This window comes from Corythoichthys intestinalis, chromosome 19 (genome assembly GCF_030265065.1).
Source record: "Corythoichthys intestinalis isolate RoL2023-P3 chromosome 19, ASM3026506v1, whole genome shotgun sequence".
Taxonomy (NCBI): domain Eukaryota; kingdom Metazoa; phylum Chordata; class Actinopteri; order Syngnathiformes; family Syngnathidae; genus Corythoichthys; species Corythoichthys intestinalis.
Window position 1 is genome coordinate 461,735 of NC_080413.1, and position 11,113 is coordinate 472,847.

At 44.5% G+C, this 11,113-nt stretch overlaps 1 protein-coding gene across 1 annotated transcript; it reads left to right on the forward strand.

Annotated features, from left to right (window-relative positions):
* The first annotated feature begins 576 nt into the window (after window positions 1–576).
* vgll2a (vestigial-like family member 2a) lies at window positions 577–8,712 on the forward strand. The gene is made up of 4 exons (XM_057822022.1): window positions 577–675; window positions 1,804–2,017; window positions 3,117–3,515; window positions 8,669–8,712. The coding sequence occupies exons 1-4, from the start codon at window positions 577–579 to the stop codon at window positions 8,710–8,712; spliced, it is 756 nt and encodes a 251-aa protein (XP_057678005.1).
* The last annotated feature ends 2,401 nt before the right edge of the window (window positions 8,713–11,113 follow it).

Below are 11,113 nucleotides of genomic sequence, written 5' to 3' on the forward strand. Positions count from 1 at the left end.
AGCAAAGGTTACTATCTAGTTATCGCAAAATCAACAATACCCCAGTGTCTAGTTAAGGGTAAAGAATTGGGCTACGGTCAGTTGTCCCAAAAACCCTTTAAACCTGTTTTTTTTTTTTTTTTTTTTTCCAAACAAAAAAAAACATGAAAATTACCACCAGTTACTTTGCAAAGTAACTAATTACTCTTACATTCAGGTAACTAACGCAATTACTTTTGGGAGAAGTAATTTGTCACTGTAATTAATTACCTTTTTAAAGTAACATGAACAAAACTGTTTGAATGTGGCCCTCCAACCAAAACCAGTTGGACACCTCTGTGTTGAAGCGGTCTGAACAGTTTTCCTGACACGTCGAAGGATATATCTACCCGCTTTGAGGCGGAGCCCGCGACTGGACGGGGGTGCGAGGGGGCGGGGTGACTCCCGGTCTGCCCCTGTACGGAGGGGAGGGGAAGGGGGCGGGTGCCACTTAAGTGCGGTCGCACGCCGCTCAGTTTGCCGGAGCGCTGGAAAGAAGAAGGCGGCGGCGAACCCTTCAATGAGGCCCTGGCGTCCCACCCCGGTGCCGTCTCCGCCATGAGCTGCTTGGATGTCATGTACCAGGTGCTGGGAGCGCAACCGTACTTCACCTCCTACACCCCCTACCACCACCACCACCACCACCACCACCAGCAGGTATTCAGCCGTCTTTTCCTTCTGTCAGTTTCTTCTATTGTCTTTCTTTCATGTTAACTCAAAATTCATTCTTTAAATATACACAATTCAATGAATACAGCTAAAAAAAATGTCATTCCTGAAAAGATAACAAATATACAAAATGAATTAAAAAGCAATATCCAAATAATAATAAAGTAATTAGGGAGGAACAAAGAAGTTCCTCCTAAATAAAAAAGGGAGAAATTTATTGATGACTAAAATATAAACGCAGGGTCGTCAGTCCCTCCCGGTCAAGACGGAACGGACGCCCGAGATTGGCGGCCGGTCTTCACGTTTTCAATTGGACGTCTATTGTCGTCAATGGCATGCAATGAGTTAAACCGGATGAGAAAAAGAAACGAGCGTTACTCGGGGCTGTCGCCGTATTTCTCTTTGTATTCATTTGAATGTCAATGATTTACTTTTATGAACTTTGTATATATTTCTGAATGTAATTATTTCAAAATAATTGCTACTAATTAGAAAGATTCAAAGCTTGGCACCACACAAGACTGATAGAAACGCACAGACTGGGAGGGAATAAAGTGACGAGCACCAAGTGGCGCGTATGTGACCATTTCCACTACTCTGACTCGGAGGCTGATGGCTGTTTTTGAACTTGCCCTATCAAGGGTTAAAGGTCAACTTTTGAATAGCTGTCGTGACCACTCTCCGAGGGTTCTGTTTATTTTAATTAGTGTAAATCCCTTTTTTGCGCGCGCGTCGACGTTTCTCATTAGTCCATCGAATCTCCATCAAGCAACTAATGAAGTATTGAAAGGTTTTGAAAAGATTCACAAATACGGATGGCGTAATCATAACATCTGAAAGATGTTTTTTGTTGACCCAACTTGATGAGAAAAAGCAGTCGAGTGCTTAATTGACGGATTCCGTGTCGTGTATGCGATGCGTATGAAAGGAAGGACACGCACTTTGAAAGTCATTTATTTGGAAAGAGGAGAGTTTTTTTTTTTTTTTCACCTCAAGTCAATAGATTTGGTATTTTTTAATGTATTTATCATTCAAATTTTTTCCCCCCCGGTCTGTTCTGCGACCTTTTCAGTGTCACTGTTATTCATCTGGTCATATATTGTTTTTCAGAATAAGCTGGCCTCCGACGCCAAAACAATGCAAGAGAGCGGGCGCCCCCCCGCCATCAAGGAGGAGGAGGAAGAGGACAAGGAGCCGCCCCCAGGGGCCCAGTACCTGAGCGCCCGCTGCGTCCTCTTCACTTACTTCCACGGGGACATCGGCGCCGTCGTGGACCAGCACTTCAGTCGCGCCCTCAGCCTGCAGGCCTCCTCCGTCAAGACCCCCAAAGGTACAAATGGTTAAATCGCTCCATTTCCTCGGATGCTGTTCGATCGGCGCGCCCGCAATGTTACTTTTAGTCAGGCGGAATTCTCCGCGGCTCATTCGCATACCCGTTGCGCCGATTAGCTGTCGGCGGACGAGGCGCGTCGTCCCGCGGACGCTCGTGCCGACGGATCCAATCGATCCGTCGATTTGAAAAATTGCGCGGCGATCGATGGCACCCAGCTTTGCTACTTCACGATGAAAACACTCCCACTGTGAGGTGTATTTGAGCCAGAAAAACTCCCGGTTATAAATTCCGTCATTCGAATTGATGGTAGCTTTGCATGACACGCAAAAATACCAATATTCAGTTGTTGTTGATTTTTTTCAGCGGCCAAAACCATTCAAACGGCCATCGGAAATTCTTGCCGGCTCTTTTGTTTGACGCCCCAAAAATGACCGAAAAAAGCAAAACGCGACAGTTTTTGTTCACGTGAAAAATTTCAGGATGTCGAGGTGCACCAGGCTATTATTTTTCGTACGGTGCGGTTCCTCCAAAATCTGGGTTCATATATTCCAGATATCAGTCTGGGAAAGATCCAATCCAGACCGCTTTTAAAGGAGGAACTTTCCAAATATTGGATATCTGGTCACACGTCCTTTCCCGTCCCCAAAAAAAAAATCCCCTCTTCTTTTAATGCGGAAATCAAGTGTCACAATGCACTTTGCAATCCGCCATAGTATTGAAGCAGACGGCGGCTTCCCGCTCACGCCTGCGGTGCCCGCCGTCGGATGGCGACCGAGCCACAGTCTGACGTATTGGTCGGCGGAGGAATGAGAACCAGGAAAAGCTTTTCGTTGACGTTCTTTCCTCTTCTTTTCATGAGGAAATCAAAATTTGCACTCTGACATTGTACTGAAGCTGATAGGGGAGGGACGGGGAAGCAACTTTCTCCTGACGGGCCGGAACATCAGCTGACTGTTGAACTTTCCAAGATGATCAATCAATCAGAAAGTATCGTTTTGCTTGCGAGGCCAACGGGTGCGCCTTGTAGTCCAAAAATGAGTCATTTGTTGTTGTTCTATAACTAAGTTAAAAACCTTGCTTGATTTTGTGTTTTCAGACGGTTGGTTCCCGATGAGCCAACGAAATTTCCCGCCGTCGTTCTGGAACGGTTCCTACGCGTCCGGCGTGCCGTCGTCGCTGGCCGGCGCGCTGTCGGCGCCCCACTCGGAACTGGCCCCCTTCGCCGCGGGGGAACCGTACGGGCCGCCGTCCTTGCACGGCCACCCCGACGCCTGGCACCCTTACTCGCTAGGCGCGCAGGGCTCGGCGTACGCGCGGCACGAGGTGTACGGCGCGGCGTTCGATCCCCGCTACGGCTCCCTGCTGGTGCCGTCCGTGCGGCCCCACCACCGGCCGGCGACGGGCGGCTCGCCCTGCGACCCGGGCGGCAAAGGGGAGTCGGCCGTCGCCTGGAGCGGGACTTTCTCCGGGGAAATCGGAGTCAACGCGGACTCGGGTGAGTTCACGCGACGGACGTCCGATCCATTTTGACCGTCAAAATGGAATGGGACGCCCAAACTATTTCGAATGAGATTTAAAAATGTTACTAAAAAGGTCCCCTTCGCCCAAAAGGATTGATTTGAAAAATTGAAATGATCGTTTGAACAGCATTTTGTTCAGATTTGAATCATTTCTAAACTTTATTGAAATCCTTTTTAATAACATCTATGAATATACAATTTAAAAAATGTATTAGTAATTACTAAACTTTTTTTTTTACTTGCAACTCATGTTTTAAAGTATTTTTTGAATTGCTACTTTCCCTACAAAGGCTTAACTCATGATCATTAATATTGAAAGTAATTTAAGATCGTCATTTCAAAATTCTGAACTAACAAAAATGGTCACATAAATGTAGCTCTTCTGTCAGAAAGGCCTTTTGTCGCTCATCCGGAAAAATGAAAGCAAGCCGCCCGACCAGTGTTGTTTTTGTCAATTGTGACGATAACGAAAATATTTGGTCAACAAACACTTTTTTCATGAGAATGATGAGACGATAACAAGCTGAAGACGTGTTTTGGGAGATGAAAACGCCAGTCTTTGTCTGACAAGACAAACAAAATGAAAATGCGCAATAGTTTCCGTCACGTGTTCACAATGCGTGTTAGCCCGCATCGTCGCAGTGTCCGGTTGTGTGACAGTGTCGTCTCCGGTCACTCCAGCTTGCACACACGGTAAGATTTGTTTTCCTATCTTGGATAGAGAGAATATACAATGTTGCTTCAGCCTTCAAAGCTGAGTGATTCTCACAAACTAAATGTAACTCGTGGCATTCGCGAGAGTATAACCCCTTCAGACCTGAGCGTGCTGATGAAGGACATGACGCATTCGAATCCCTAAATCAATAAATACACTGAATTTAGTTGCCATTGGCACTTGTGGGAGACGATTGGACGGAACTTTACCCATCGAAATCAAATCGCGAGGTTCAGCACGCCCTCTTTGCGATTTTTGACTCTTTAAAAATGGCTGAGACAAAACGCAACTTCAAAAAGGCAAACGGAAGTGCTCATTTCTCATTAAAAGCAATGTAACATTAAAAATGACCAATATAAGCACAAAATATCCCCGACCAAAAAAATTGCACTTTGTTCTGGTATTTGAGTAAAAATCAGCTGATTTTATTTTTTTTTTTTTGCCCAGCAGAAGAGTCTGAAGGGGTTAAGAGGACGCTCGCCATTCGCATTAGGCCAGGGGTGTCCAAACTTTTTGCAAAGGGGGCCAGATTTGGTGTGGTAAAAATGGGGGGGGGGGCCCGACCTTGGCTGACGTCCTTTACGTAGAACAATATATTTAAGCAAACTTTAGCAAGCCATTTTTTTTTTTTGTGCTGAAACGATTAATCGATTAACTCAAGTATTCGATTAAAAAAAAAAAGATTCAAATTAAATTTTGCCGCTTCGAGTATTCCTTTAATTAAAGTGATACACTGCCCTCTAGTCTGCCTCATTTCACATGGCTGAATCCAGCTGCTCCATGTTAAGACCAACATAAGCAAAGTTTTTGTTAATGTTTTTTTAAATGCATTCAGAATTTAGTTTATTGGTATATTTAGCGGTTTTTGCTTTTTTTTTTTTGTGTGGGAATTTGTGTCTGAACAATTTGTCAAGAGCATTGTAAAAAAAACAAAAAAAAAGCTATAAAGTGTCAGCATTTAATAGCCTATAAGTTAGCAGACTTTTGCTATGTAAGTTAGCCATTGTTCTTTTGTTGATCCTTATTTATTTTTTTATACCGTTTAAGGCTCAGCTCAGGTATTTTAATTTTTCATGTTCCCTATCCGATTACTCGACTAACTAACTAGCTCATTGATTAATTGACTACTAAAATAATGGATAGCTGCAGCCGTAATTTTTTTTGAATTCATAATTTCAACAATCTCGCAACTAACCTTTGTGGCGTTCTCTTTCGAATCTCGGGCTCTTGCGAAATACTGCTGCTGTAAATTTAAACTAACTTCAAGTTGCTTCAATTTCTCGCTACGTATCTTCCCTGTAATCTTTTCGCACATGTCAGCGTGTCTTGTTTGGGAATATCGCCTCACATTGAACTCTTTAAAAACAGTGACTGTCTCTTTGCAAATGAGGCAGACACAGTTGTTGCGTATTTTAGTGAAGAAATAGTCCAATTTCCACCTATCTTTGAAGCGTCGGCCGTTGCAGTCAACTTCCTTTTTTTTTTGTTGATTGTCGCCATTTTAGAAACTTGGGAGTAAAGGGTCACATGGGGTAATGTTGCTTAGAGTGCTGCAGCATTTTCCTTGGTTAATGAGGAGCAACATTTAGTGTGTAAGCTACTTCATATGCCGGTAGCAGTACTGCTGACCAATTTATTAAGTCTGTGTGCGGGCCAGACGTTAATGATTATTATGACAGAGGCTGGGGGCCGGATGAAATTTGACCACGGGCCGCATTTGGTCCCCGGGCCGCACTTTGGACATGACTGCATTAGGCTAATGTAAACTCATTTTACAGACCAAAACATTTTTCGTAAATGTCGACTAAGGGGCAGTTTACATGGCGACTCTGCGACACAATGACTGAGTAACGGACTCGCCTCGCGTACACACGGTGTCAGTGAAGACGGAAGGCGAAGAATTCTGAATCCTGCCTCCAAAGTGGAAGAATCTGATTGCAGGGGGTTGAGGGGGGCTTCCGCGGCATGCATATTAGAGATGTCCCGCTCCGATATTTGGATCGGACGCCGATATGGGGAAAAAAATGCGCATCGGTATCGGATCGGCCGACACGGAAAAATTCCGATCCAGTCTTCCGATCCGTTTTTTTAAAAAAATCCGGTCCGGGTTTTACAGCGCACCGACTTACATAATCCATTCCAGCTTTTGCTTCGGTTTCCCTAAAATCCGGGCCGTATTTTACGGCACACCTTCAACACACTACATTACCGCCTCCCAATTTACCGAGAGACTTTATCGGTAAAAATGTCAGCTGTGTGGGATCATTTCACCTTAAAGGACATCACAGACGAAGAGGCAGAGTGCAACATATGCCACAATAAAGTCAAGCGTGGTGGTAAAGCTGTAAGAAGTTTTAATACAACCAACCTAATCAAGCATTTAGCGAAATACCACCACAAACAATATAAGGCGTAGTATGTTGAGAAAACCGAAGACAAAAAGAATGGTCCTATGCAACTAACACTGGCAGAAACTTTTGCTATGCGTGACAAACTGGCACCCGACAGTCCCAAAGCCCAGGGAATAACAAGAGTCATTGCCGAAGAATTCATTCTGGATGACTAGCCATTAACTCTCGTGAGTAAAGACGCATCATCCAACACTTAGAACCGTGGTACAACATGCCCAGCCATCATTACATCCTTGAGTGATTCGGCCGTGGAAGATTCGAGAACGATTCACAAACATCCAAATTCCGACTATTGAAATATGTCAAGTATAGCGAAACTAATACACTGCGCGGTCTTCGGGACGCAATGAGAAACGGACCGCATTGCGTCCCGAGAGTAAACATCATTTTGTCATAGACGCGGGTAATGCCAATGCTCAACTCACGGCTTTAGCTCAACTCATGCCGCTGGATAAAACACACAAGAATACCTGACTGCTGCTGACAGCCGCTACAAACTATGTCAACATCGTTTTACTGTAGATAATAGATATCATATTTATATAAAACTAGATGCAAGATGACAGACTCGACGGCGTTAGCAACATTGAAGTATGGAAAACTAAACGGCCGCCATCTTAAAGCAGGAGACTTCCCTAGTAGGCTGTTGTGAACCTTCCAAGCAAACCTAATTAACTTTTTATCTAAAATACTCGTAAATCGGCAAAATCTTGACTTAAATCTATCTTCAAAACAGTTTTAAAACTTTCACATGTCGAAAGTAGACAGAAGGGAAATTATGGAATAACGGGAGCAATTTTAACAACTTTAACAGTTGATTCGCAAAATTAAATGAATTGAATGTAGTTTAAAGCTACTGACACAGAATTGGGACTTGAGTATATTATTTACTGTTTTAAAATGTTAACTTGATACTGAAAAAGTCGTTTATTTAAACCTGAGAGGCTTTTTATTCAATTATTGTAACTAATGCACGAAACATTAAAAGCATCTAATAGCTTCGGGGCGTTCCACTGAGGTTTTTTGTGTGTTTTGCTTTTTTAAGACAGTTTACAATATTATTTGCACGTTTTACTGACTGACTAACTATGCCATTTCTGTTTGTTATTTATAATGTTTTGTGTTTGTCATTGAATAAACAGGTCAGTTTCTTGTTACCAACCGTTGTGTGTTATTCAAACTCACCTAATTCAGCTGGCTAGTTGTTATCAAGAGTACTAAAACTCTTTTCAACATGTTTGACAACTAAGTAAGGAGGCTAAATAACTTTAAACTTTAACACATGCTCAGATAGGCCGGTATCGGCCAGTATCGGTATCGGATCGGAAGTGCAAAAACCTGGATCGGGACATCCCTAATGCATATCAAAGGCTCCTGCGGTGCAAGACCGCGCCATTAACGTCAGCACTCGTACACGTCACATTGGGCGTGCGCAGCGGTGCTACTAAACATTAAAAGCAGCAAATATGGCGGAATGTCGGCTTTAATTTACTGTTTTATCAATATTTTTTAATTAAATATGTTGAATGTCTCAATTTTTGTGCCTTTTTGAACAAAAGAAAAATGACATTGCTCCGAGTGGGCGGGCATATTTTTTTTTCGGGCTGAGGGAGCTTGGTGGGGCCAAAGGGCATCATTCTCTGTCGCCCTGTAAATCTGCACTGCCCCCTAGGGCCTGGCATGAATACTACATTGTTTTCATGCGGGATTGCGACATTGTTCAAATGGAGACGCAAATGCAAATTTGACATTTTCGTATTCTCGGAGAGTCACCATGTAAATGGCCCCTAAAACTGGACGAAATTGGTCTTGAGTTTTCGTCAGCAAAAAGACAAACGCATTGGAGATGACTAAGACTAATAAGTATTACCGTCCAAAGGACTGATACGAAAATTAAACGGGCTGCCAAAAACAACACTGGCTCAGACGCTTGCGTGAGTGCAGCTGTCACCTTGGCTCCCGTGGCAGTTTTTTTTTTAATGGCTGCCATTTGTCTTCTCAGGTATGCCCACGCAGGACAAGAGCAAGGACTTGTACTGGTTCTAGACGCATGCTTTCTTCTCTCAAAACAAAAAACCGACCCCGTGAATGAAGCGCCACTCGTCGTCACGGCGGACCAAACCTCCGGAGGGGACCGCCGCCGAGCCGGGAAAATGTCAGAACGAGACGCTCGGACGGAGCCGTCGTCCTCGTTCGGCCGCCAAAGTCCGACCCGTTCGTTGACGTCTGAGGCTCGAGTCGACTCGCTTGAGTTTTTTTGTTTTGTTTTGTTTTGTTTTACGCCGTACGATGCGAAACCGCCGTAACTTGCTGAAGAAATATCGGCCACAACGACACCCATTCATCAACTTATGGAGTATCGTTGAGCGGCGCGCTCACGCCATCGGACTGAGACGCGAGCCAGCCAGACTCGGATGAGGCCCAGGTAGCCAAAATGTGTTTTAGAAAGGGCTGGCTGGCAAACGGTTACAGATTTGAATCGCCTGGGATGAATTACATTCCGTATCATCTTGAATGTAAAAGTAGTCATTGGCACACTTATACTGCTAAAGTCATGGAATAATCATCTACGTATGCGTATTTGTTTGCTGGCGCCGACAATGATAGACATCCATTTCATTGAAAGTGGCTTTCGACGCCAGCGTTTCACTGCCGTCGACTTCCGATCCATTTTTACGGGGAAGAAGGGGGCCAACCAACGACGGCATCCGATGAGTTCGTCGATATTAACCGGCACCGACACGACGCCTCAAATTTGAATCCGATCAAACGTTCGCTCGACACCCCCTGGTAAAAATGGATCGGACGTACGGTGCGGTCGATGGCGGACGATGAGTTCATCTTTAGGAACTTGCAATGACACCACGGCGACGAATCAGACCTTCGTTTGCCGCCTCACCGTCAAAAAGGATCGGCTGTCTAGCGCCGTCGACGGCACCCAACGTGTTCATCTTTGGCGCCGCAGGATCCCTTAGCGGTCAATTAGTTGCTGGAAGCACAAAAGTTTGGTGTTTCCACAATATAGGAATCGCGTAGCTCCGAGAACCTATCGGGTACCGATTGGTCAGGGCGGGGGTCTCTTGGTGGAAGCGTACCGCCCGCCCTGCCCGGCCCCGTGTCCCGCTCTCCCGGCTCACTGAATAAAGTACAGCACTAATGTTGGCGCACGCAACATCAACAACATGGAAAACATTTAAGCGTGGGATATTGGACATAAAAATGGAATCAATTTGATTATTTTTGCCGTTTGTGCTCTTCTAAGCAAGTTTCCTCGCATTTTAGTGACCTGTGAAAATTTGTCGTTTGACCCCTTTTGATGTGGAGCGGACTCTTCTTGAAGCATCCTTTTGCTTTTTTTTAAACAAACAAACCAAATCAAATACTGTGACATGAAAACGGGTCAACTATAAACTCAGCGAGGGTCGTCTCCGCCGAGCTATTTGGAGCCACCGGCCGCAGCTGTCGACGACAACTGCTCGTCGTCGTACGCGCGGGCCCTCTCAGTACTTGTATGTGTCTGTCTGAATGTGTATTTATACGGTAAGAACGCGTGTGCGTGTCGATACCGTGCAGCTCTAACAATGTCAATATTGAAATATATTTCCAAAAGTGTTGTCGCGTGGCATGTTTGTGTTTCTTTATTGACTAAATAAATGTGGCAATGACGACCGAGATTGGGACGGAATGTCATTTTGAACAGGATTTCTTGGTTGTTACCTTCCCGCGGATACCTGAAAAGTCCTAAATGCATTGAATTCATTATTTTCAAACCGAGGCCTGCCTGCTTTGCCACCTCCTGCAGTATTGACAGGATCTCATCAAGCAGTATTTCACAATTACTTCCGTCTTTATTGAAGATTTGATTTTAATGATCAAGATTTCTACTTTGCCGTAGCTCCCGGCCAAGGTATCCCTTTCCATAATATTTAGCTAGGATGTCCCGACGCCATTTTTTTCCTTTTCCTTTCAATCTTATCCGATTTTGCCCATCTGTCGTCCGTATTTTTAGACGGGTAAAAATAATGCAAGCGGTAAATGACAGATCATCTTTTGTATTAAAGTGTTCCTTCCTAGAGACACGCGCTATGATTTACTGCGGCTCAAAATGGCGGTGGTGCCGCATCCACGTGAATACCGGTCGGCGTCCGATCTCGTCGCCAAATCTGATGGTCTGAAATTTGTATCGGACAGGGGACACCGCTACTGTATTTGACAACTTTTTTCCATGTAAAGTGACATCGAATTGCGACTCTAACCTCGTAATGGTGCAATTTCCATAATGCGCCATATGAATCTGGTCATATTATACTGTATGGTATATTCCTTTTTTTTTTTTTTCCCCCCATTCTTTGTTTGGCTGTAATATTCCGTCGTGTCTGATAAGCTTCCAAAACAACAAAAATGGCCTTTTCCTTTGTGTGGTCGCGGGTGGGCTTTTAGCCGGCGG